Source organism: Balaenoptera acutorostrata, chromosome 10 (genome assembly GCF_949987535.1).
Source record: "Balaenoptera acutorostrata chromosome 10, mBalAcu1.1, whole genome shotgun sequence".
Classification (NCBI taxonomy): Eukaryota; Metazoa; Chordata; class Mammalia; order Artiodactyla; family Balaenopteridae; genus Balaenoptera; species Balaenoptera acutorostrata.
In genome coordinates this window covers 7,320,106-7,346,878 of record NC_080073.1, presented here as the reverse complement: position 1 = coordinate 7,346,878, position 26,773 = coordinate 7,320,106, and the positions used below count along the sequence as shown (strand labels likewise).

Here is a 26,773-nt window from a genome sequence, read left to right as displayed (position 1 = left end):
GAAGGTAGAGTAGTAATCTCCCTTGGGGATAGGAGGACGATGACATTTGACTGAGTCTTTAAGGAGGAGGAGTAATTTCCAGGCGGATAAGAGCATTTCAGGTGAAAACAACACCTTATGCAAAAGCACTGAAACCAGGAAGGTTCTAGTTTACAAAATTGAACTCCCTGTGGTTCAGGCCCTCCCCTACCTCTGCAGGCTCATTTCTCACTCTACATTCTCCCTGTTTCAGTGTTGAGTTTTTCCCTGCCTGGACCACTCTTCTCATACCTCTTCTACTGGCTAACTCTTATTTCAACCCTCAGGTCTCTGCTTAAAAATCACTTTCTCAAAGAGATTATCCCTGAGAAATTGTCCCTGCTTTTCTTCATCACCACCAACTAGACTAGATTTCCTCATAGCACCCTGCACTTTTCTTTTATAACTACATCAGGACTACTTGGTACTATATAGTAAACTCCCTGAGGACAGGGGTTGTATGTGGTTCACTGTTGTAACCCCAGCACCTAGCACAGTCCCTAGCATGTAGTATTGGGTTAATGAGTTAAAGGAGCAGTAGATTGGGGCTAGATGATGAAGGATCTTAAATGTCAGAGAACTGTGGGTTTTATGTTTCAGCAAGAGGGAAACGGTCTGGCTAAAGAGGCAATTAGGTAAACAAGTCTTGAAAACAAGGGAGTTTTGACCAGATAGAGGAGTTGAAATTTTCTCAGCACCTGGATTTAGATAGCATTATTGTAAAGTCTTTGGTTTTGGATAGTTTTCTTTGAGCTAATAGCTTTAACTTCTCAGAATTCAGCTTCTAACAGGTAATTTCTGTTCTCTGATTTGCTCTGCAAAGTAATTTAACTGAAGAAGGCTTTGGTCAAAATGGTTTCCAAAAGAAGACTCCCAACATCTGAGGATAGAGGGAGCCTGACAGAAGATGCCTCTAGTAAGTGTCTAGTCATTTGTTGCTTTATTTCCTGTAGCAAATGTGTGAGGCACTAAAAGGGTTATAAAGTTCCTGCTTTCAAGTGCTGGAGTCACCAAGGCTTAATGGATGGGGCACACAGAATCTAGTATCAGGAGATTTGGAATGAAATTTCTGCCTCTAATTGCATGTTTGACTTTGGGCATGCCCATAGTCAGTGAGTTTCAGTCTCCACATACGTAGGAGGAATTTACATACATAAGAGCTTAACTATTGTACATCCTTTAGGTGCTGGGGCACAAAGATACGACATAGTCTATACCCTTTATTTTTTATTTTTATTGTTTTTAAAGGATCTCTGGATTGGGTTGTATTTTAAACAAGCTCCCCCACTTCCCACCACTTTTTAAAAAATATTTATTATTATTTTTTTATTTTTGGCTGCATTGGGTCTTAGTTTTGGTATGCGGGCTCTTTGTTGCAGCATGTGGGATCCTCCTCTGCTGTGTGAGGGCTTCTCTCTAGTTGTGGCATGTGGGCTTAGTAGTTGCGGTGCATGGGATTAGTTGCCCTTTGGTATGTGGGATCTTAGTTCTCTGACCAGGGATCGAACCCTTGTCCCCTGCATGGGGAGGCAGATTCTTAACCACTGGACCGCCACGGAAGTCCCTTCCCTTTAAAAATCTTATGTCCCCTTTCCTGCCTTAAAAATGATGATCTAGATAAATGCTATGATGGTGATGTATAAAGGAAAAGCATCATATCAAAGCAAGCACACCAGAGGCAAAGTAAGAGTACAGAATCTGTCCATATGAGAATGCAGTTGACAGAAGCCCTAAGTGTTCCAATGAGATGGGGTTGATAGTCTTTCATTCATCACACTCATCCACTCTATTAAGGCAATTCTAACGTTGCTTCATTAAGGGAGAAGAGTAGATAATCATACTTAACTTCAGGTACCTTTTTGTTTTTGTTTGCTTATTTTTTATTATTTCTTATGGGTTGAAAGCCTTGGGATGAAATCAGTCTGGGCTTTGTACTCAAAGATATGATGTAGGAGAACCTGCTGCATTCTTTCTACCTCTGTATCCTGATCGTTGGTTCTCAAACTTTGGTGTGCGTCAGGATTGTTACCTGGAGAGCGTATTAATAATTCAGATTCCCATGCTCCACCCCTGAAATTTTGATTCTGTAGCTCTGGGACATGACCTAAGAATATGCTTTTAGTAAGCTTCCCAGTGATTCCAACACAGTGGTTTGTAGACCACATGAGACACCCTGACTGCTTTAGAATTTGGCTGGAAAACACTCCTCTGGTCATTCTTGTTCGAGGTGGCTCATTTTGAATTCTTCAAATGAAAACTCAGTAGGTGAAAATAATTCGATTTGTTGATTGTTCTATTTGTTTGTTTGCAAGCCATTATTGCTGACCCTTGTTAGAGATAAAATTGCACAGCAGCATCAGTTCCAGTATAGTTCTTCAGGAACCCATCACCTTCCCTGTTAGGGTTATTGTTCTAGGGTTTACATTTTAACCTTTGCTTTACTATTTGTCACATTCTTGAAAATTTTGTCTACTTTCAGAAGCCAGGAAACAGCCACTTTCCAAAAAGACAAAGAAATCTCATGTTCATAATGAAGTTGAAGAAAATGACAGTGTCTTTGTAAAGCTTCTTAAGACATCAGGAATTACTCTTAAAACAGGAGAGAGTCAGAATCAACTAGGTAATATTTTAATCAAAATCTTTTGTCTGGGTATAGTGAAAGGGCTCAGAACTTAATCATGGATTTTCTAGAGAGGCAATGAAGATTAGAAATGGGGACACCATCTGTCTTAAGATAAGGATGAAACTGAAATTGATTTTTAGAGAATGTTGTTATTCTCTTTGGTCCTGATTAATGCATGTTAAGTGAAGTATGTCTAATCCTTTTTTTTTTTTTTAAAGGAAGAATGTTATGTACTAGTATTACTTTATGTTTTCTTGTGAAAAAATAAATTAATACCTAGAGAGCAATTAGATCTGTGTCAGAATAATTTCAGAAGAAAATTTATAAAGCCACGTAAGGCCCTACTTTGGGGGCATAGATTATTCCATCCAGCTAAGGTTTTGGCTTTTTTTTTTTTTTTTTTTTTAAGAATACTTAGTAGCTATCCTTTGTAAAAGCTAATTCTGTTTTGCAGTGGGTTTATAAGATTTGGCTCTGAAATTAGGTTGGAAATATCTTTATTGTTTTATCAGACATGAACCTAGGTCTTAGGAAAGTAAAACTCTGGTAGGAAGTGTTAAAGACACTGGGGACCAACTAGTCTTCTTTCCTCATAGCTGTGGATCAAATCGTTTTCCAAAAGAAGCTCTTTCAGACTCTGAGGAAACATCCTTCTTATCCCAAAGTATGTATTTTCTCCCTAGTATTTTTGTTTTTGCCAGCAGTACTCTGGAATTGGGAGTTTAAAGACACTAGCATAAAGTTGAATAGGCTTGAATGATTTTAACTAATCGACAGCAAATGTTAAACTAAAAATCTTACTCTTTTTTTTTTTTTTTTTAATGTCACTAAGATAGTAGAAGAATTCGTTAGTGGCCTGGAGTCTTACATTGAGGACCAAGACAGTTTCAGGAACTGCCTTTTGTCTTGTGAACGTCTGCAGGATGAGGAAGCCAGGTGTGGAGACGAAGCACTGGACTGTTGCTGAAATTTAGTCTGTTACACTTAACTGGATTGGGAGGTGGGGTTGGGGCAGAATGTGATTTTTTGGAATTTTACTTTTGATTTAATAGCTCTCTTTTCCTCAAAGTTTTAACCTAACCTTTAAATTATTAAGTTTATGATAACAAGACTAAGAACCAGAATGTTTTCTAGAATGTGTCTCACCTGTGTTGATACAGTTTCAACTCTACTTGTCTGTGACTTAAAAGCTATCTTCTCATGTTCTGTATTTCTTATCTAACAGGATAGTTTCTCCTTAAAAATTACATAGTTAACCAATTTTATGGAGAAAGGATAATAAAAACATTAAAACAAGAAAAACAAAATAGAAAACCAATCTCTCCCTTTTTTTTTTTTTTTTTTACAGCATGGGCACATCTTACTGTAAGAGCCTCATTAAATTGCTTCTGGGGATTGACTTATTACAGGTGAGACTGTGCCACTTTTTCTGTGAACATTTAATGGATGTGATTTGTGGTGTATGCCCAAGTGTAAGTGGCTGGAGCACAGGGCAGAGCAGGGTTAATGGGAGAGTTTGGGTTTGCAACAGTTTACTACAGCCCTGTTGCTGACATGAATCTTGTAGGGCAATATCTTTGTCTTTGGACTGAGCTGAGTAACCCAATACATCTTGAAGCCTCATTTATCCTGGTGGCCTCTGATTCCTGTTTTGTAAAGCTTCATCCTGTGTGCTCTGAGTACCTTGTATATCTCTGCCATATTCACATCTGCATCATCTCCCATTTAGCTTCGTATTTGCTTATTAACTAGATCTTTCCCTTTTCCTCCTCCTTTCTCTCTTAATTTATTGATTAGACAATCAGTGAGATGTTTTTTAATAATTTTTATTTTTATTTATTTATGGCTGTGTTGGGTCTTCGTTTCTGTGCGAGGGCTTTCCCCAGTTGTGGCAAGCGGGGGCCACTCTTCATCGCGGTGCGTAGGCCTCTCACTATCGCGGCCTCTCTTGTTGCGGAGCACAGGCTCCAGACGCGCAGGCTCAGTAGTTGTGGCTCACGGGCCCAGTTGCTCTGCGGCATGTGGGATCTTCCCAGACCAGGGCACGAACCCGCGTCTCCTGCATTGGCAGGCAGACTCTCAACCACTGCGCCACCAGGGAAGCCCAGTGAGATGTTTTAAACATCTCAAATTATAGAAATGTATATACAATGAAAAGTCTCCCTCCCACCCTGTCCTTCATTTTTCCTCTTTTCTTCTCTTGCACTGTTAATCTTCCCACTCTCTTTTCCTTTTCATTGGAAATCTTGAATATAATTTAGTTAGCTTAAATCTAAGAGCTCTCTTGTTCCTCCAAAGAGAAATCTTTTCTTGCAAACTATTTGATAATCTGTTAAAGCCTGCATATCATGGGTTAACAATTGTCATCATAATTAATAATGTTTTTGATTATCCGATTATTTTAATGTTGCCTTGATAGCCATTTTGTAATTTTTCAGAGGACAGATTATTGATAAATCTTTGTATTCCAACAGGTTATATTCAAAATATAGGCAGCATTCATGTGGACATACTTTTTTATTTTTACATCTTTATTGGAGTATAATTGCTTTACAATGTTGTGTTAGTTTCTGCTGTATAACAAAGTGAATCAGCTATATGTGTATATATATCCCCATACCCCCTCCCTCTTGAGCCTCCCTCCCACTCTTCCCTATCCCATCCCTCTAGGTGGTCACAAAGCACCTAGCTGATCTCCCTGTGCTATGCAGCTGCTTCCCACTAGCTATCTATTTTACGTTTGGTTGTATATATAAGTACATGCCACTCTCTCACTTCGTCCCAGCTTACCCTTCCCCCTCCCCGTGTCCTCACGTACATTCTCTACGTCTGTGTCTTTATTCCTGTCCTGCCACTAGGTACATTAGAACCATATATATTTTTTTTAGATTCCATATATATGTGTTAGCATACAGTATTTGTTTTTCTCTTTCTGACTGACTTCACTATGAATGACAGACTCTAGGTCCATCCACCTCACTACAAATAACTCAATTTTGTTTCTTTTTATGCCTGATTAGTATTCCATTGTATATATGTGCCACATCTTCTTTATCCATTCATCTGTCAGTGGACATTTAGTTTGCTTCCATGTCCTGGCTATTGTAAATAGTGCTTCAGTGAACATTGTGGTACATGTATCTTTTGAATTATGGTTTTCTCAGGGTACATGCCCAGTAGTGGGATTGCTGGGTCATATGGTAGTTCTATTTTTAGTTTTTTAAGGAACCTCCATACTGTTCTCTATAGTGGCTGTATCAATTTACATTCCCGCCAGGTGGACATTCTTATAATGAGAATTTCAATTATAGCAGGGTTTTTCCTCCAAGAACTCTCGTTGGAGAGAATTACAGCTAATTATACATTTCTGTTGTACATTTCGAGACAATCTCCTAACTCCCTATGTCTTCTTTTTTAGCCTGCCATTATCAAAATCTTATTTGAAAAGTTGCCAGAATTTCTTTTCAAAAAGTAAGTGGAGTTACTCTGGAATGCTCAAAGTACCCTGGTGTACTTATGTTTCTCTCTGAAAAGGTTGCTCTGAAGCATCATTGGTATGTCTGAAGATCGTATTTACTATGACTCCAGATTCTTAAATGACTACTCAAGTTTTACTAGGGTGACTTTCTTTGAAATTTTATCTATTTATATGTCCATGTATTCCTAGAAGGATACACAATAAATGGGTAATAGTGGTTGTCTCCCAGGAGTGGAGCCAGTTGGCTGGAGTTATATATTCTCTGAATACCTTTTACCTTTTCAATTTTATACTTCATGTGTGCTACCATTTTTTAAAATTTACTTTAAGGGAATTTCCTGGCGGTCCAGTGGTCAGGATTCCGGGCTTTCACTCTCTTGGGGCCTGGGTTTGATCCTTGGTCGGGGGAACTAAGATCCTGCAAGCCGCGTGGTGTGGCCCCCAAAAAAATTCTTTTTTACTTTAAAAAATAACTAAGGGACTTCCCTTTTGGCACAGTGGTTAAGAATCTGCCTGCCAATGCAGGGGACGCGGGTTCGAGCCCTGGTCTGAGAAGATCCCACATGCCGCAGAGCAACTAAGCCCGTGCGCCACAACTACTGAGCCTGCACTCTAGAGCCCGCCAGCCACAACTACTGAGCCCACATGCCACAACTACTGACGCCCGCGCACCTAGAGCCCGTGCTCCGCAACAAGAGAAGCCACTGCAATGATAAGTCCGCGCACCACAATGAAGAGTAGCCCCCACTCGCCATAACTAGAGAAAGCCTGTGCACAGCAACGAAGACCCAATGCAGCCAGAAATAAAAATGAATAAATAAATTTACTTAAAAATAGTAATAATAAAAAAATAAGAGAAAAAAAGAACAGCCTAACAGAAAAGTAGATAAAGGTCATGAATAGACAATTCACGGAGAAGAAATATAAGAGCACTAAACACTTTTTTTTAATGCTCAAGTTCATTAATAATCAAAGACAACAATTTCAAACAGTAAATAGATTTTTTTCCTTCTCAAAGGATCTCCCTTGTTGAGTGCGATGAACAGGCATGCTCATATATCACTGGTAAACATATAAAGCAATGTAATTACTCTGAAGGGCAGTAGGTTGTGTGTATCAAAACCTAAGATTTTGCATACCCTTAAATGTTCAGCCATGCCTCCAAATTTATCCTAAGGCAATACCTCTGAATGAAAACAGTAATGAATAATATTACCATTTAAAGTAACAAAAATTGTAAACTGAGATATTCAACTATAGGAGATTGGTTAAGTAAATTAGGTATATCCACATAATGGAATATCATGTGGACATTAAAAATTATAAAGAGGATTATTTAATACCATGCATTAATTGAAAAAAAAGGCTACAAATCAGTATTTACAGTTCCACTCAGTATTTTGTTTAAAAAAGGTACATACATACACATTTACATAGATAAATATACACATGTATATCAATGGTGGACCTCTCTGGGTGAGAGGATTTAGGTAATTTTTATTTCCTCCTTTTTAATATGTGCTGCTTCTGGGTCTTGTATGTAACAATAGTAAACTTGAAGATTTATCTTTAGAGATTCATGGTTTGCCTGAATGGCTTGCACTGTGCTTTGTGTCCTGGCTAAGTCTTTTTTAGCAGTTAAATTTGTCTATAGTAAACAAGACTGAGAATGCTGTCAAGAAGTGCTGGAGGTGGTCCAAAAGTTAGATATAGGAGGCTGGGAAGAAGGCAGAGACTGTCATTTTAGGGGAAATAATACTGGGAAATTATTTATAATAATTTATTATGAAGATTAATGAATAATAATTAATGATTATTAATAAATATTGTTATATTAATGATAATACTAATACTGAGCCAACTTCTCTTCATCCTTAAATGGTTTTTAGTACTTTGACATAGTCTAAATCTGACCTGTTTCCATAGTGGTAAAAATTACTTGCATTTTTTGGTACTTACCACATTGATGTAATTAGTTTTTTACCTTTTATTTTATTTATTTAGTTTTAAAATTTATTTTATTTATTTTTAAAATTTATTTTGGCTGCTTTGGGCCTTGTGCGCAGGCTTTCTCTAGTTGCCACGAGGAGGGGCTACTCTTTGTTGCGGTGTGTGGGCTTATTGCGGTGTCTTCTCTTGCTGCGGAGCATGGGCTCTAGGGGCGTGGGCTCAGTAGTTGTGGCTCGCGGGCTCTAGAGCGCAGGCTCAGTAGTTGTGGCACATGGGCTTAGTTGCTTTGCGGCATGTGGGACCTTCCCGGGCCATGGCTCGAACCCGTGTCCCCTGCATTGGCAGGCAGATTCTTAACCACTGCACCACCAGGGAAGTTCCAGTTGTTTACCTTTAAAAACAATTTATCTTACTCAATTTGTTAAAGTTTGTTACCTTTATTTTTTTAAATTGTTCATATATTTTAAGAGATACTCTCCAGACCTTTCTTCCCCTCTCTAAACCCTCCCCAGATATAGCCACTAACAGTTTAGTGCGTCTTCTTCCAGACATCTGTCTCAACATACATAAGCATATGTCTCATGCTTTTTTTTGTATTACCTGTGTGTTTAGCACAGTGTGCAACGCATGGTAAGTGTTTAGTAAATGTTAACTGAATGGCTGAAAATGTTGCATGCAGTATTAATGCTTGCTGCTGTGTAAGTCAGAAAGGCTACGTTCCTGACTTCTCATCCATCCTAACATTCAGCGTGAACAGTGATGGACTCAACATGCCTCGACTCATCATCAATCAACTGAAGTGGCTTGACAGAGTTGTGGATAGTAAGGTAAGTTGGGGACTTTTTCTGTCTCTTGGATTTATAGAGAGTATGTTTTCCACACTTAACAACCAAACTTTTGGCATTTACATGGTATTTTTTCCTTTCTAAACAAAAAATTCATATTTTTCTATCCATTATCTTTTTTAGCTTTAATAATTTGAAAACCATGGTTATTTCACCCATTAAATTTCTCTAAAATAAGAAATGTATCTAATTATGATGACTGGATGTCATTTATTAAATAAATTAAATATTTGGAAGGAATTCATTAACTTCTCAAAGTACAGAGATTATTATTATGTTTTATTTCTCAAAAGCAATGAGATCCGAAACCATCCTACTTCACTGCAAATGTGTTATTTTAATTACACATTGAGGAAAATTTCTTTGGGATTATGTTACTTCTTACTAAGCACCTTGGTAAAGTTGAATCTGTTCTGAGCCTATTGCTTAAGGCCCATTTCTTTTCAGAGTTCTTAAATCATTCTACTAATTTTTGTCAGACATTCAAAGGCTCAGTCTTTATTTGGAAGAACATGAGTTTTGGAATCTCATCTGGGCTGGAATTTTGGGCCTGCCACTTATTAATTGTGTATCCTTGAGCAACACATATCCCTACATTTAAAAATGGGAACACAGTTGTGAAGATTAAGTGAAATAAAGACAGTAGAAAAGGGAAAAAAAAAAGCAAAAGAACCCCCAATTGTTGGACTTCCCTAGCAGTCCAGTGGTTAAGACTCTGCACTCTCCCTGCCAGGGGCCCGGGTCCAGTCCCTGGTCGGGGAACTAATATCTCACAAGCTGCTCGGTGCAGCCAAAAAATTAAAAAAAAAAAAAAAAAAAAGGTATTAAATAATATGCCATCCAGCCTATTTTTTTTCTATGTACCATCTCATGTGTGAAAATCTCTGGGTCACTTACCTCTGATTTTAGGCTTTGAGCTTTGAGTGTGTGTGTAGTTGTCATATTGTACACAAAATAATTCTAGCTCTACTTTTCTTGAGTAGGAAGTCTTTCTCTATTCTGGGTAGTGTTACAATTCTAATAGTCTCCTCCACTGCAGGATCTCACCACCAAGATCATGCAGCTGATCAGTATTGCTCCAGTGTACCTGCAGCATGACTTTGTCACCAGCCTACCTGAGATCCTAGGGGATTCCCAGCATGCTGATGTGGGGAAAGAACTCAGGTGGGTAAGCACCTCGTTGGCATCTTGAGCAAGACTTCACTTTGGGAGCCTTATCACTGCAGTATAAAAAGAGTAGTAATAATGTGTTTCTTTTTTTATAAAAGAGGATGATACCCATCTTTCTAGGGTATGGAATTTGACTTGCTTTTCTAATAATGAGTGTTTTTTTTTTTTTTTGGCTGCGTTGTGTCTTTGTTGCTGCGTGTGGGCTTTCTCTAGTTGCAGCGAGCGGGGGCTACTCTTCGTTGCAGTGCACGGGCTTCTCATTACGGTGGCTTCTCTTGTTGCTGAGCACAGGCTCTAGGCGCGCAGGCTTCAGTAGTTGCAGCACAAAGGCTCAGTAGTTGTGGCACGTGGGCCCTAGAGTGCACAGGTTTCAGTAGTTGTGGTGCGTGGGCTCAGTAGTTGCAGCATGTGGGCTTAGTGGCTCCGCGACGTGGGATCTTCCTGGACCACTGATCGAACCCTTGTCCCCTGCATTGGCAGGCGGATTCTTAACAACTGCGCCACCAGGGAACTCCCTGGTTTTAACAATTAATTAATTATTTTTGGCTGTGTTGCGTCTTCGTTGCAGTGCGTGGGCTTCTCATTGTGGTGGCTTCTCTTCCTGCGGAGCACAGGCTCTAGGTGTGCGGGCTTTAGTAGTTGTGGCACGCGAGCTCAGTAATTGTGGCTTGCGAGCTTTAGAACGCAGGCTTAGTAGTTGTGGCGCACGGGCTTAGTTGCTCCGTGGCATGTGGGATCTTCCCGGACCAGGGCTCAAACCCGTGTCCCCTGCAATGGCAGGCGGATTCTTAACCACTGTGCCACCAGGGAAGCCCCAATGAATGTATATTTGAGTAGATCTGTATACTTTCTTTCTTTTCTAATAATGAGTATATATTTGAGTAGACCCGTGTATGTGTCATGAATATGAAGTCTGGCTTAGGATTAGGTGTGTAAAAGTGATTTTCCCGTCATTATTTGCCCAGCTCTGTTAAAATTTGCACACCTTCTCTCTTTCTACTATTCACAGTGACCTTCTAACAGAGAATACTCTGCTCACTGTCCCCATCCTGGATGTCCTGTCTAGTCTCCGACTTGAGCCAAAGCTCCTGACTAAGGTAGGGAGGACTCTGCTCTCCAGAAAGAGCGCCAGCTTGCTCGCTTCCCAGAACCAATGTCAGTCAGTCATTGCCTTGGACCAATCGCATATAATGAAAATTTCATTTTGAAACAATGCTGAATGACGTTTGCTCTCTTTTTTCTTTTCAGTGAATTTCATATGCCATACTATGATAGACTAACTGCTCATTTTTTTTTTAAATTAATTAATTAATTTATTTATTTATTTATTTTTGGCTGTGTTGGGTCTTCGTTTCTGTGTGAGGGCTTTCTTTGGTTGTGGCGAGCGGGGGCCACTGTTCATCGCGGTCGCGGGCCTCTCACTGTCGCGGCCTCTCTTGTTGCGGAGCACAGGCTCCAGACGCGCAGGCCCAGTAGTTGTGGCTCACGGGCCCAGTTGCTCCGCGGCATGTGGGATCTTCCCAGACCAGGGCTCGAACCCGTGTCCCCTGCATTGGCAGGCAGATTCTCAACCACTGCGCCACCAGGGAAGCCCTAACTGCTCATTTTTAATCAGTATGTTTTAGTGCAAATCTTCTGTATTGCCTGTATAGTTACAAACTGCTCCCATAGGAATAACAACTTTTTATGCCTTCCTCTAACCAGTGGAAAATTCAGGCTCCAAAATTAAGAGAAGAAGACTTTCACATTTATCACCCGTCTGTTTTTGAAGAAGCTGTAGCGTTAACAATTGAAAGCTTGTAATTTGGAAAAAAAATAAAATGAGACGTTTTTCTTCCAAAATTACAAGTGAGAAAACTGAGTGAGAGAAATAATTTTTCTAATTTTACCTAACGAGTCAGTACTAGATTGAGGCATTAACATGAAAATATGTAAGGTTTTTGTGCTTTTTATGTTTAGGTCCGCAAGTTAGTGATGGGTAAGCTGTCATCTGTCATGTTGGACGATTTACCTATGATCATCAAGTTCATTCTTCATTCCATAACAGCCACGGATGCACTTGAGGTACTCTACTGTTTCCCAACAAACACTGTAGGCAGCTAGATCCTAGCAGGTACAGGGGGTAGCAGTGGTGCCCTTGTGAGACTCAGAAGTCAAAAAAAGACTAACCTTGAGGAAGATACATCAAGATAAATCATTTAAATTAATCAGTTCTAATTGCTCGTCTCCGTCCCAAAACTAATTGATAATGCTGATTAATCCAGCAGGGGAGAGAATGGAGCTACTACCCAGACTTGTTGTTCTGTATAAGCTGCTACAGGTTATATTTGCTATTTCAGTGTAATGCCTGAAGGAATTCTGAAATTTTAAAGAGCATGACGGGGACTTCCCTGGTGGTCCAGTGGTTATGAATCCACCTTCCAATGCAGGGGACGCGGGTTCAATCCCTTTTAGGGAACTAAGATCCCATGTGCCACAGGGCAGCTAAGCCCATGTGCCACAACTACTGAGCCCACGCACCACAACTAGAAAGCCCATGTGCTGCAACTACAGAGCCCGAGTGCCACAACTACAGAGCCCATGCGCTCTGGAGCCTGAGCACCACAGCTAGAGAGAAGCCTGCACGCCACAACGAAAGATCCCACGTGCTGCAACAAAAGATCCCACGTACCACAACTAAGACCTGATGCAGCCAAAAATAATAAATAAATAAATATTTTAAAAAATAATAAAGTAAATAACATGGCATACTATACTCACATTAGCTATTTTCATCAGCTGCCTTTTTCAAAATGCCTTGTTTAACAATACATTTAATTAGTTAAGTAAGTAAAACACTTTATTTTATTTATTTTTGTCTGTGTCAGGTCTTAGTTGCAGCACATAGGATCTTTCGTTGTGGCACGTGGGCTCTTCTCTTGGGGCACGTGGACTTCTCTGTGGTTGTGATGCACGGGCTCCAGGGTGTGTGGTCTCAGTAGTTGCGGCACACAGGCATAGTTGCCCCGTGACATATGGGATCTTACTTCCCCGACCAGGGATCAGACCTGTGTCCCCTGCAATGGAAGGCGGATTCTCAACCACTGGATCACCAGGGAAGTCCCAACAATACATTTAATTTAATACTTCTTCCTCAGTCTTTCAGGAGAAAGTTATGGTTTTTCTATTGAAAGAATAGATTGTGCCTATCTGCTATGAATGAGCAGAACACATAGCTAATATTTATTTGCCATAGGTAATTTCTGAGCTTCGGGAGAATTTGGATCTGCAGCATTGTATTTTGCCATCATGGTTGCAGGCTTCTCAAAGCAAGTTGAAAAATAAAGGACAAACGAGGTATAAACTCATGGACAGTTATCACCCTTTTTCTCACATAGGCAAGGAAAGTTTTCTGACATTTATCCTGAAGCCAGGACAGAAGATCTTAATACTTAACAACTACAAATAGTGGTAGTAGTATTACAATCATGTACTACTATACAGTTTTTCAAATCATATTTCTATGTGTAAGTATCTGTATGTGTGTATATGTGTGTGTGTGTGTGTGTATTCCCTTTGCTCTGCAGATCAATTCCAGATAGACTGCAGTACAATTTTACTAGCCATTGTACACATGAAGTTGTGACTTGTTTTAAGGCACATGGCTAGTAAGCAGGAACCCAGATCTTACAGGTTCCTCTCTGGTAAGTGGAAGAATGATTTTTTTTTCCCTCTGCTACTTGTAGTTCTTCAGGAAATCAAGAAAACAGCGGTCAAGACTGTGTTATTCTTCTCTTTGACGTAATAAAGTCAGCTGTTAGATATGAGAAAATCGTTTCAGAAGCCTGGATTAAGGTGAGTGAGATCTTTAAACATTGAGGAAGAAATGGGTGGCAATCAGTGACAGATGTGTAAGTAAAGATAGTTGAAATAAAAGTCTTAAAAGTCAGTCAAGTAGAAATAATAGATGATGGTTGCCAGATGGGCAGATTGGTTCTCAGATAAGAGAACAGAGCATGCTGAATAAGGCGAAAGGTGTTCTTATGTGTTGTAATATTTTTGTAACCCTTGTTTTTACAGGCAATTGAAAACACCACCTCAGTGTCGGAACACAAGGTAATGTTCATGTACTATGAATTTTAAGTATTGCAGATGTAAAATTAGTAATATTTGCTGGCTTTCCTTCCTGCTGTTTTCTCTGGCTCCTTCCAGTCATCCCTTCTGTGACTTTCATAGCTGCTCTAATAAACATTAGCTGCCTGAGGAAGATGGTCTGAAGGGGTGACTTGCCAGATGATCTTTATTCTGGCAGTAAAATGAAATAAAATATCCATAAGGGGAAATAGTAACATTCCAAACAGGCATAGTGAGTTGCAGTCAAAGAAGCTGAGTCCCCCTCCCATGAGGAGGTGAGGACTAGAGTCACCTGGGTCATGAGTTAGGTATTCAGGCCCCTCTGTCTGTCTGATTGCCCTTCCTCCCACCACATGGAATTGTCAGGATAGTGGCATTTCATGTTTCACTTTCCTTTACCTGACAGAAGTGAATCAAATAGTCCATCTACTCTCAGGGCAGTGGTACTGAATCTGTCTTAAATCTGGAGATACTTTCTTCAGTCAAGAAGACAGATGATTGAATTTCTTGTGTACTGATTGGTTCCCTTTAAGGATTTTCTTTAGTTGGAATCTCTTGTTTTGTAGAGTTTTGTTAGTTGGATTTTCCAGTTGTTGGATGACTATTTTAAAAGCTGCTGTGATACTGAATAAAACAATGAAAAACAATAATTTTTTGTGGTTGCCAGGTTGTGGGTGGGTAGGGAATCAAAATATCCAAGACAACGGTTTTATTATTGCATAACCCTTGACCTCCTGCATAGCTGTTTTTACACATTTCTGATCATTGTATAAATATAATTTTGTATTCTGGATTTTTTTTCTCTTCACATTGTGTCATAAACATTTTGCACGCTTCTGCATTGTATTTATTGTCTTTTTTTTTTTTCGGCCGTGCCACGCCACGTGCAGGATCTTCCCCAACCAGGGATTGAACCCATGCCCCCGGATTGGGAGCATGGAGTCTTAACCACTGGACCGTGAGGGCAGTCCTTTTATTGTCATTTTTAATAACTGTATTCTGTTCTGCTATAATCTGTCACGATTTTGGTGTCTGAGTTGGGCCTTCAGTGAAAGGATGTCTCAAGTAATTTATTGTTTTTGCTTTTATTAATTAGAACATCTAACATTTATTAAAATATCTTTTCTCATTAATTGAGATATTGATATTTTATATTAGTTTCAGGTGTACAATGTAATGATCTGTTACTTGTATATATTGCAAAATGATCACCACAATAAGTCGTTAATGTCCATCACCATACATAGCTGCCGTTTTTTTTTTACTTGTGATGAGAACTTTTAAGGTCTACTCTCTTAGTAACTTTCAAATGTGCAATACAGTATTATTAACTATATTCACCATGCTGTACATTACACCCCCATGACTTATTTATTTTATAACTGAAATTTGTACCTTTTGGCCCCCTTTACCAACTCCCTACCAACTCCCTACCCCTACCTCTGGCAACCACCAATCTGTTCTCTGTATTTGTGAGTTCATTTTTGTTTGTTTTATTTTTTAGATTCCACATATAATTGAAATCATACACTATTTGTCTTTCTCTGTCTGACTTATTTCACTTAGCATAATGCCTTCAGGGTTCATCCATGTTGTTGCCAATAGCAAGATTTGTTCTTTTTTATGGTTGAATAATCTAGAAAGAGTGTGTGTGTTTATATCACATTTTCTTTATCCATTCCATCAGTGGACACTTGAGTTGTTTCCATGTCTTGGCTATTGTAAATAATGCTCTAATGAACATGGGGTGCAGATATCTTTGCGAATTAGTGTTTTTTGTTTTCTTAAGATACGTAGCCAGAAGTGGAATTGCTGGATCTATAGTAATTCTATTTTTATTTTTTTGAGGAACCACCATACCGTTTTCCATAGTGGTTGCATCAACTTACATTTCCACCAACAGTGCACAAGGGTTCCCTCTTCTCTACATCCTTGCCAACATATGTTATTTTTTGTCCTTTTGATGATAGCCGTCCTGGCAGGTGCGAAGTGGTATCTCATTGTGGTTTTGATTTGCGTTTCCCTGATGATTAGTGATGTTGAACATCATTACGTGGAGGTTGGCTATCTGTATGTCTTCTTTGGAAAAATTTCTATTCAGATTCCCTGTCCATCTTTTAATTGGATTGTTTGTTTTTTTGCTTTTGAGTTGTGTGAGTTCCAAGTAATTTGTGTTTTTCTGTTTTGTCCTGCTTGACTTTTTAACTTCTCTGTCTCTCTCTCTCTCTCTCTTTTTTTAAAAATATTTTTCTGTTACTTGGCAGCTGTAACTCTTTATTTATTTATTTGGCTACGTCGGGTCTTAGTTGCAGCATGAAGCATCTTTTGTTGTGTCGTGCGGTCTTCTCTCTAGTTTTGGCACACAGGCTCAGCAGCTGCAGCCCTTGGGCTCTCTAGTTGTGGTGTGCAGGCTTAGTAGTTGTGGCGCATGGGCTCTAGAGCGCATTGGGCTCAGTACTTGGCAGCACGCGGGCTTAGTTGCCCTGTGGCATATGGGATCTTAGTTCCCTGACCACAGATCGAACCTGCATCCCCTGCATTGGACGGCAGATTCTTAACCACTGGACCACCAGGGAAGTCCCTCTTTTTTTTTTTTTAAACATAGGTAATACAAGCTAATTGGGGAGAAAAAAACCCCACAAGTAATCTAAATATGTGTAAAATAAAGTTTACCTCCACTCTCTGTGCCACTCTTCATGGATAATCATTCTTCCAGATTTTTTCCTATTCATATACAAGTTGTATGTGTGTGCAAGTGCAGGCACACTCACTCTTATACATATTTGTACTTGTATATTGTTTTTACAAAAATAGAATTACTATGATTATTGCAGGTTGCTTTCTTTTGCTTCACAATATGTTGTGAATGTCTTTGTCAAAAAATATAGCCTATCTCATTTTTTTAAATATTTTTTAATTTTTTAATTAAAAAAAATATTTGTTTGGGGTGCACCACACGGCATGTGAGGTCTGTTACCTTACCCACACCGCCTGTATTGGAAGCGTGGAATCTTAACCGCTGGACCGCCAGGGAAGTCTCTAGCCTATCTCTCTCTCTCTCTCTTTTTTTAATAAATAATTAAATAAATAAATGTATTTAATTGTTGATTCTTGCCTGCGATGGGTCTTTGTTGTGGTGCGTGGGCTTCTCATTGCGGTGGCTTCTCCTGTTGCGGAGCAAAGGTTCTAGGTGCGCGGGCTTCAGTAGTTGTGGTGCACGGGCTTAGTTGCTCTGCAGCATGTGGGATCTTCCCAGACCAGGGCTCAAACCCGTGTCCCCTGCATTGGCAGGCTGATTCTTAACCACTGTGCCACCAGGGAAGTCCCCTATCTCATTTTTAATGGCCATATAATGTGCTGAAAATGACCATCATAACTTATATAACCTTTTTCATTTTGACAGACATTTACAGACTTTACAACTTTTCACAAAGTAATTTTCCTAATAATAATGAAAATTTATACTGAAGTTGGCAAGAGACTTAATCTTTTTTTCCATAATAAATGTGAAGCTATTCAAAGTTATTTCTGTAATAATACTACTTTTGCTTGTATTCCAATATTTTTTTAAAAGGTACCAGTGGTTAATAGTTGTGGCACTTTATTTCTCTAAAAAATATTTCTGGGTTTTATGAAAACATAGGTGCTCCCATGAGAGGATGTTGAGCAAATGAGAATTCTTTGTTTTAATGGGAAAAAGTTGAGAGCTGCTGTTTTGTTGTAGTAAATGTACTGATTTATTAAACTGTTTTCGTGTTGTTGCATATTTATTGACAGCAGATTCTTGACCTGGCAATGCTCTTCATCATCTATAGCACCAACACTCAGACAAAGAAGTACATTGAGAGGGTGCTAAGAAATAAGATTCGATCAGGCTGCTTTGAAGAACAGCTGCTACAGAGTACATTCTATGTTCATTACGTGGTAAGTGTCAGAGAATCAGGCAGCATTAGTCTTAAAATTTTAGAGAGGTCGTTTTAACCTTTCCTACTCAGTATGGGAATCATGACACTACCAGCTTTGCTGGGTGTAGATGTTTGGCAGGGAGCTCAGTATATTTCAAAACATAGTAGGATTATTACTTACCTTGATTGAGACATTATGATGTTAATCAAATCAAACTAAGATCGGTTTTCATGTTTTTAGCAAAAAAGTCACAAAATTGGTTTATGTTGAACTTACTAGACTCAACCCCAAATTCTTTTTTTATAGGAAATATTGCAATTCAGGTCTTCTAATGACATACTTATATAGCTTTATTTTTAACCTAGAATAGAAAACTTTTACAGCTCCCTTATAAAATGTCATCTTATTAGTTTCAGCCCATTGTTCAAGCCCATTGAGACTTTTGAATCTTAATTTTATGTTAATCATTTTAATTGTCTAGCTCTCTATGATCTGCAACTTTGATAAACTTGCCTTCTGTATCCTGTTTTAAGTAGTTTCTAAAAACTCCTGAGTATAACAGGATCAGAGGAATGGTAATAGAGACATAATTTTGTATCTATTGAACCATCACTATTTAGCCATTCAACACTATGACCCTGAGATGATCATTCCTGTTGAAATATAAACCATTTGAATTGGAATTTTATAATCTAGGAATGGTGTTTTCCAGGTGAATATTCAGGATATTAATAGTGTATATACCTTCTTAGAAAACTGGGTGAACCAGAGGTTTAGGACCTGAGTTAGGAACTAATGAGAATATGTAGCTGCGTCTTAAGACTTTATATTTATGGGCTTCCCTTGTGGCACAGTGGTTAAGGATCCGCTTGCCAATGCAGGGGACACGGGTTCGAGCCCTGGTCCGGGAAGATCCCACATGCCACAGAGCAACTAAGCCCGTGCGCCGCAACTACGGAGCCTGTGCTCTAGAACCAGCAAGCCACAGCTACTGAAGCCCTCGCGCCTAGAGCCCGAGCTCCACAACAAGAGAAGCCACCACAATGAGAAGCCTGCGCACCTCAACAAAGAGTAGCATCCACTCGCTGCAACTAGAGAAAGCCTGTGCGCAGGAACAAAGACCCAGTGCAGCCATAAATATGTACATACATACATACATACATACATACATAAATAGACTTTATATTTAGGAATGGATTTAAAGTTTGTATTATTTTATCTTACAGTTCTTTGCTTATTTCTGCTATGATACATGTTTTGGGCTATAATTTTGCGTAGGGCAGAAACCATATATAATTTTTTATTGCATTTTCCTCAGTAAAGCATTATACCAATTTCAGTGCTTAATTTAAGATTTTTTTTAAAATTGTGATGATATCAGTAAAGAAACTGGACTTAATAACTGATTATTTATTCTGGTTCCATTAATGTCCACCTACTACCTTCTTGGTAGGACATGATCAGTTCTCCTCTTGATGTTATTTAAAAGAAATCAGTTTAATTAGCATTGAACCTTATAGACTGATTTCAAATCATAACCAAGGCAGAGGAGACCTGCTATATCCCCAGGGAGGCAGTATGATTAAGTGAGGAAATTGGGATTTAGAAGATCTGGATTCTAGTTCCAAACTGGGCAGATAGGAACAGATTACCAGCTATTAGGCTTGTGGTTTAACTTCCTTGAGCTTACAGGTCAATTCTTATCCGTATGTTGAATCTCACTGATCCTGAGAGAAACTCAGAATGGTGAAGGATTATTCTGAGTAAAACAAAGATTAAGGTTCCTTAAGTTAAAATGAGAATTGGGGAGAACTCTGACATCTTAAAAGAGTTAGCAATAGCAACTCTAGATGCTATAACTAAGTTTCTCCCACAGCTTCATTTCTCTCTACTCTTCCCTCCTCAAGGTTCTTAAGGATATTTGTCCATCCATTTTGTCACTGGCGCAGAGTTTGTTGCACTCCCTAGACCAGAGCATAATTTTGTTTGGCAGTCTCATATACAAATATGCATTTATCTTTTTTGACACTTACTGCCAGCAGGTATGTTGAAATGTTTATTTTGGGAAGGAGGGAACAAAGAAAAGGAAAGAAATGCAATTCCAGATGACTTGCATGTGATCTGATGTTTTTATTTCTTCTTGTTTGGAAGGCATTGAAGGAGAAAGAACTCTGAACTGGGAGTTGGGAAAACTTAGTTCTAGTCCTAGTCTCAAAATGAAGAGATTGGACTTGAGGATCTAACTCTGTGTTTTGAGCTTTAAAATTCTCTGAGTCTAAAATAAGGTCCAGCTCCAGTCTGCTTCAAACAAACATTGGCTTAAAGGGCTGGGGTTATCGTGCAATTTTCACAGTACAGTCATGGCAGTTTTAAACTTAGCTCTAAATAATCAACTGCCAGTTGATCCTGGAGTTGTTCTCTAGAAAAAAGTGTGGTGGAAAAGAAATGAAGGAGAAATGCCTGAGGGCCTAACCCTGTTACCATGAACACGAGACACCAAATTTAGTAGCACATATCCAGTCAGGGAGGGCTGTACTTATGGAAAGTGATTATGAAAACAAAGAACAAAGTGTCTTATTTTGTATTGTTTATATATGCTATACCTTTATTAACAACATTAAAGCACATTTGAATGGAACTTTTAAAAATGAAGACAAAATTTTTAAAATTTAAAACAGAGCTATAGACTCAGCTGGCATGAGATAGCTGCTGCACTTGAGAAAACCATGTGACTCAGTGTGGAGCAGCAGTATAAAGGAAAGGGAGAATGACATATAAAACTTTTGGGGGGAACCATCTTAATGTCTTAGAGACAACATCATGACCCATGTTTACTTGAAACATACAAGTCTAACTTGTAAAAACTTTTAGCTCCTTGAGTGCCACCTTTTCAGTAAATTTCAATAGATTAAGTACAACCACAACTTAATGGGTAATATTTAACCCATATGAGAAAAAGAAAAAGACTACGCCAGGGAGCAAAATCAGGAGGGTTTAGACAGTGCTCACTGGTAAATTATGGGAAATAAATGAAGACTGGATGGTAGTGTTGTTAGAGTGACATAATCCTAAACCTCCGGAATCTAACGTTAATGAAAACTAGTTAATAGAATTAGACAATGGGATTGGGTGGGTTGGGATTTTAACCAAGTTGAGATTGGAATGGCCTCTGGCATGAACCTCTTTTAGATGACCATACCACATTTTAGCTTCACACTGTCCTGTTGACTCTTCTCTGTATAGGAAGTGATTGGTGCCCTAGTGACCCATATCTGCAGTGGGAACGAAGCTGAAGTTGATACTGCACTGGATGTCCTCCTAGAGTTGGTACTTCTAAACCCATCTGCTATGAGGCTGAATGCTGTCTTTGTGAAGGTATCTAGTCCTACCATTGACATACTGAATCATTTTTCTTTCTTGCATATATTTGAGAGGTACCTGATACCTGTTAGTTAACAGCAATTTATTTTGTACTCTAGATATTGAGCACTGTAATTGGTAGAAGCAGGTGATATGGAGGTGAGGGTGATGGGGCAAATAATAGAAAAAATAACTCATCTATCTATGTATTAATTCATTCAGTGAATACTTGTTTTTACCTAACTGTGTGCCAGGCTCTATTCTGGGTGCTGTGGATATAAAAGTTAGTCTTTGCCTTTGATGATAGAAAGTAAGACACATAAGTAAGTCACTGTAAATACGTGATGAATTGTCTAATAACGTGCTATAGATACACCAGAGCAGGAATAATTAACTGGGGAAGTCTTCAAAGAAGAGATAACATTGGAGTGATTCTTGAAGGATAGAGATTTGACAAGAAAAAGTAAGGGAAGTACATCTAGGCAGAGAACAGTTTGAACAGAAGCAAATTGGCACCACCCATGTCCATGGTGTGCCTGAGGGATGACAGGTAGATTAGCATGGTTGGCGGATAGGATAAGGTGAGCGGTGGTGGGAGGTGAGGACATAGGACAGGGCCAGATTATGAAGGATCTTAAATACTATGCTAAAGAGTTGCAACTTTATTTTATGGACAAGAGGGAGCTTGTTATAGGTTTGTTTGTTTGTTTTTTTTTTTCCAATTCATTTATTTATTTATTTTTAGTGTGTTGGGTCTTCGTTGTTGCACGCAGGCTTTCTCTACTCTTCATTGCTGTGTGTGGGCTTCTCATTGTGGTGGCTTCTCTTGTTGCGGAACACGGGCTCTAGGTGTGCGGGCTTCAGTAGTTGTGGCTCGTGGGCTCTAGAGCACAGGCTCAGTAGTTGTGGCGCACGGGCTTAGTTGCTCTGTGGCATGTGGGATCTTTCCCGACCAGGGATCGAACCCGTGTCCCCTGCATTGGCAGACGAATTCTTAACCACTGCCCCACCAGGGAAGTCCCTTGTTACAGGTTTTTAATGAGAGTTTGACATAATCAAGTCTGGGCTTTGAAAGATAACTATGTAGGCCCTGTTATCCCCATTTTACAGATGAGAAAACAGGCTTTGCCCAAGGTCAAAAAGTAAGTAGCTCCCCTGTGACTCTTTCCATATCTGTAGAGGATGAATAAGTAATTCATGGGGTAGAAGCTGAGAAATAAGGTCAGAGACATAACTTTTGGCAGAATATTGTTTTCACTAAGAAAAAGGGAAGTGTGGAGAAAAAGAATAGGGGGAACTAGGAGGAGGTATGTTAGCATGGCTAAGCAGAACATCAACCCTTTGGGCTCTGAGCATAGTTTTAGAGAACTGGAGCTTTTGTTTAACAGATGCCTGGCTATCTGTGTGTGCCTCTTATGAGGATTTTAATTTTTTAATTTAAAGTAAAAAAATGTTACCTGCTAATCTCATCATTGGCTTTTTTTTTCTCCCAGGGCATTCTAGACTATCTGGGTAATATGTCACCCCAGCAAATACGAAAACTCTTCTATATTCTCAGCACACTGGCATTTAGCAAACAGCATGAAGCCAGCAGTCACATCCAGGTAAGAGGCAGTGTGTTGAGAAAGAATCTTTTAAACCTCTTCAACTGAAATTTGCTGAACAAAATTACTGCAGCCTGTGTAGTGGTAGAAATAGAGTACATAGCTGTAGTCCTAGCATTTGTTTATTTTCTTACTACAAACATTAGGTGTCTACTGTGTGCCAAGCACTGAGATGATAGGTATATATTAGACCTTCTGCCCTCAAGGAACTTAGTCCGTTAGGGTGAAAATGAGTCTGTAATCAGCTAATTATGAAACTGAGTAAGAAAAGCCACTCAGGTACTGTACTGAGTGCCACGGGGACACAGGGAATTCCCTTGTTCCCTAAGGAACATCTCCATCTAATGTGAACTCCATCTGGGCCTGCTCTCATTTGTGGGCATCATTCACTGAAAAAGCCAGGCAAAGGAACTAAAGATTAGGTTGGAATCATAACTCATAGCTCTTTTGTGTCTTTAGTGCCACCTTGTGGCAGTAATCCATACTGGCCTGTGACTTTGAACAACCAGCACTTTTTTTTTTTAACTAAAATTAATTGGCTGGGTAATATACACGCATGGTACAAAATTCAAAAGGTATAGAAAGGTAGTGAAAGATGTCTCCTCCCTCTCAGTCCTCTAGGCATCTGGTTCTCTAAAGGCAATCGCTGTTATTAGCTTATGGCTTTCTGAGATGTTTTGAGAATTAACAAATTTGTATTTACTTGTATACCTATATTTCACACCTTACCCTCTTGTTCTGTGTCTTGCTTGTTTCATTTAGCAGTATAGTTTGACGATTTCTTCATGGCAGTAATAATAGAGCTACATCATTATTTTATTTTATTTTAATTAATTTATTTATTTATGGCTGCGTTGGGTCTTCGTTGCTGCATGCAGGCTTTCTCTAGTTGTGGCAAGCGGGGGCTACTCTTAGTTGCAGTGCGCAGGCTTCTCAGGGCAGTGGCATCTCTTGTTGTGGAGCACGGGCTCTAGGCGCACGGCTTCTGTAGTTGTGGCACATGAACTCAGTAGTTGTGGCGCACGGGCTTAGTTGCTCCACGGCATGTGGGATCTTCCTGGACCAGGGCTCAAACCCGTGTCCCCTGCCTTGGCAGGTGGATTCTTAAGCACTGTGCCACCAGGGAAGCCCTATTTTATTTTTTAATTGTGGTAAAATATACGTAAGATAAATTTTACTATTTGAACCAATTTTAAGTGTACAACTCAGTGGCATTAAGTACATTGACAGTGTTGGGCAACCACCACCACTATCCATCTCCAGAACTTTTTTATCATCCCGAACAGAAACTCTGTCCCCATTAAGCAATAACTCCCCATTTCCCTTTCTCTACACCCTGGTAACCTCTAACATACTTCTATGAATTTGCATCGTCTAGGTACTGCATTTAAATAGAGTCGTACAATATTTATCCTTTTGTGTCTGGCTTATTTCACTTAGCATAATGTGTTCACGGTTCCTCCATGTTGTAGGATATCTCAGGACTTTATTCCTTTTTATGGCTGATAGTGTTCCATTGTATATATAGACTGCAATTAGTTCATCCATTCACCCATTGATGGATATTGGCTTTTTTCCATCTTTTGGCTATTTTGAATAATGCTGCTATGGACATTGATGTACAGGTATCTCTTTGAGTCCATGTTTTCACTTCTCTTGGGTATATACCTAGGAGTGGAATTTCTGAGTTATGTGATGATTCTGTGTTTAACATTTTGAGGAACCACCAAACTGTTTTCCACAGTGGGTGCACCATTTTACTTTCCCATGAACAGTAGAGGGTTCCAATTTTTCCACATCCTTACCAACACTTATTTTCTATTTTTTATGTTTAACTATCCTACCATTTGAAAAGTGGTATCTCATTGTGGTTTTGATTTCCATTTCCCAGATGACTAATGATGTTGAACATCTTGTTGTGTGCTTATTGGTCCTTGTATATCTTCTTTGGAAAAAGTCTATTCAAGTCCTTTGCTCACTTTTTAAATGGATTATTTTTTGTTGTTGTTGACGTGTAAGAGTTCTTTATATACTCTGGATATTAATCCCTTATCAGATATATGATTTGCAAATTTTTTCCTCCCGTTCTGTGGATTGTCTTTTAGTCTTGATAGTGTTCTTTGTTGTAGTTTTGGTGAAGTCCAACTAATCTATTTTTTTTCTTTTGTTACTGGTGCTTTTGGTATCATACTTTAAAAAAAATTGCCGAATTTGAAGTCATGAAAAATCTCCCCTATGATTTCTTCTCAGAGTTTTAGTTTTAGCTCTTAAATTTAAATCATTGATTCACTTTGAGTTAATTTTTAAATATGGTATAAGGTAAGGGTTCAACTTCATTTTTTTTAAACAAACCAGTCTTTAATTAATTAATTAATTTATTTATTTATTTTGGTTGTGCCGGGTCTTAGTTGCGGCACACGGGATCCTCGTCGCGGCGTGCTGGATCCTTAGTTGTGGCATGTGGACTTCTTAGTTGCAGCATGAGGACTTCTCATTTGCAGCATGAGGACTCTTAGTTTCAGCATACGAACTCCTAGTTGCGGCATGCATGCGGGATCCAGTTCCCTGACCAGTGATTGAACCTGGGCCCCCTGCATTGGAAACGCAGAGTCTTACCCACCGGACCACCAGGGAAGTCCCTCAACTTCATTTTTGTGTGTGTGGGTATCCAGTTTTTTCTAGTACCTTTTATTGAAAAGGCTCTTTTTCCATTGAGTGGTCTGGGCACCTCTGTGGACAATCAATTGACCATACGTGTGAGGGTTTATTTCTAGGATCTATTCTATCTGTGGGTCTAAATGTGTGTCCTTATGCTGTTAGCACACTCTTTTGATTACTGTAACTTTGTAGTACTTTTGAAATTGGGAAGTGTGAGCCCTCCAAATTTGTTCTTTTTCAGCATTGTTTTGTTTTTTGTTTTTTGTTTTTTAAAGATTTATTGATTGATTGATTGATTGCTATGTTGGGTCTTTGTTTCTGTGCTAGGGCTTTCTCTAGTTGCGGCAAGCGGGGGCCACTCTTCATCGTGGTGCACGGGCCTCTCACTGTCGTGGCCTCTCTTGTTGCGGAGCACATGCTCCAGACGCGCAGGCTCAGTAGTTGTGGCTCACGGGCCTAGTTGCTCCGCGGCATGTCGGATCTTCCCAGACCAGGGCTCGAACCCGTGTCCCCTGCATTAGCAGGCAGATTCTCAACCACTGCGCCACCAGGGAAGCCCTTGTTGTTGTTTTTTTTTAATTTATTTTTTAAATTTATTTTTTGGCTGTGTTGGGTCTTCGTTGCTGCGTGTGAGCTTTCTCTAGTTGCAGCGAGCGGGGGCTACTCTTTTTTGCAGTGTGCGGGCTTCTCATTGCGGTGGCTTCTCTTACTGTGGCTCTAGGTGTGTGGGCTTCAGTAGTTGTGGCTTGCAGGCTCCAAAGCGCAGGCTCAATAGTTGTGGCACATGGGCTTAGTTGCTCCACGGCATGTGGGATCTTCCCGGACCAGGGATCAAACCCATGTCCCCTGCATTGGCAGGTGGATTCTTAACCACTGCGCCACCAGGGAAGTCCCTCGCGATAGTTTTGGCTATTTAGGGTCCCTTGAAATTCCATATGAATTTTAGTATGGGTTTTTCTGTTTCTGTAAAAAATGCTGTTGTTATTTTAATAAGGATTACATTGAATGAGCATATTATCATCTTAACAATGTTCAGTCTTCCAGTCCA

The 26,773-nt window shown here is 39.4% G+C and overlaps 1 protein-coding gene across 10 annotated transcripts in view; it reads left to right on the top strand.

Annotated features, from left to right (window-relative positions):
- FANCD2 (FA complementation group D2) overlaps nt 1–26,773 on the top strand; it is a 56,076-nt gene that overhangs the window by 937 nt on the left and 28,366 nt on the right. For 5 of the 10 annotated variants that reach the window (XM_057555383.1, XM_057555384.1, XM_057555379.1 and 2 more), the window contains exons 2-18: nt 842–934; nt 2,498–2,638; nt 3,238–3,305; nt 3,474–3,577; nt 3,990–4,050; nt 6,060–6,112; nt 8,818–8,896; nt 9,954–10,078; nt 11,094–11,181; nt 12,044–12,148; nt 13,320–13,420; nt 13,810–13,918; nt 14,144–14,179; nt 17,975–18,121; nt 20,011–20,145; nt 21,347–21,478; nt 22,957–23,067. In XM_057555383.1, coding sequence (XP_057411366.1) covers nt 871–934; nt 2,498–2,638; nt 3,238–3,305; nt 3,474–3,577; nt 3,990–4,050; nt 6,060–6,112; nt 8,818–8,896; nt 9,954–10,078; nt 11,094–11,181; nt 12,044–12,148; nt 13,320–13,420; nt 13,810–13,918; nt 14,144–14,179; nt 17,975–18,121; nt 20,011–20,145; nt 21,347–21,478; nt 22,957–23,067 — 1,659 coding nt within the window. In that variant the 5' untranslated portion in view covers nt 842–870. The remainder of the gene's footprint in view (nt 1–841; nt 935–2,497; nt 2,639–3,237; nt 3,306–3,473; nt 3,578–3,989; nt 4,051–6,059; nt 6,113–8,817; nt 8,897–9,953; nt 10,079–11,093; nt 11,182–12,043; nt 12,149–13,319; nt 13,421–13,809; nt 13,919–14,143; nt 14,180–17,974; nt 18,122–20,010; nt 20,146–21,346; nt 21,479–22,956; nt 23,068–26,773) is intronic. The other 5 variants (XM_057555388.1, XM_057555382.1, XM_057555385.1 and 2 more) reach the window with 4 other exon arrangements.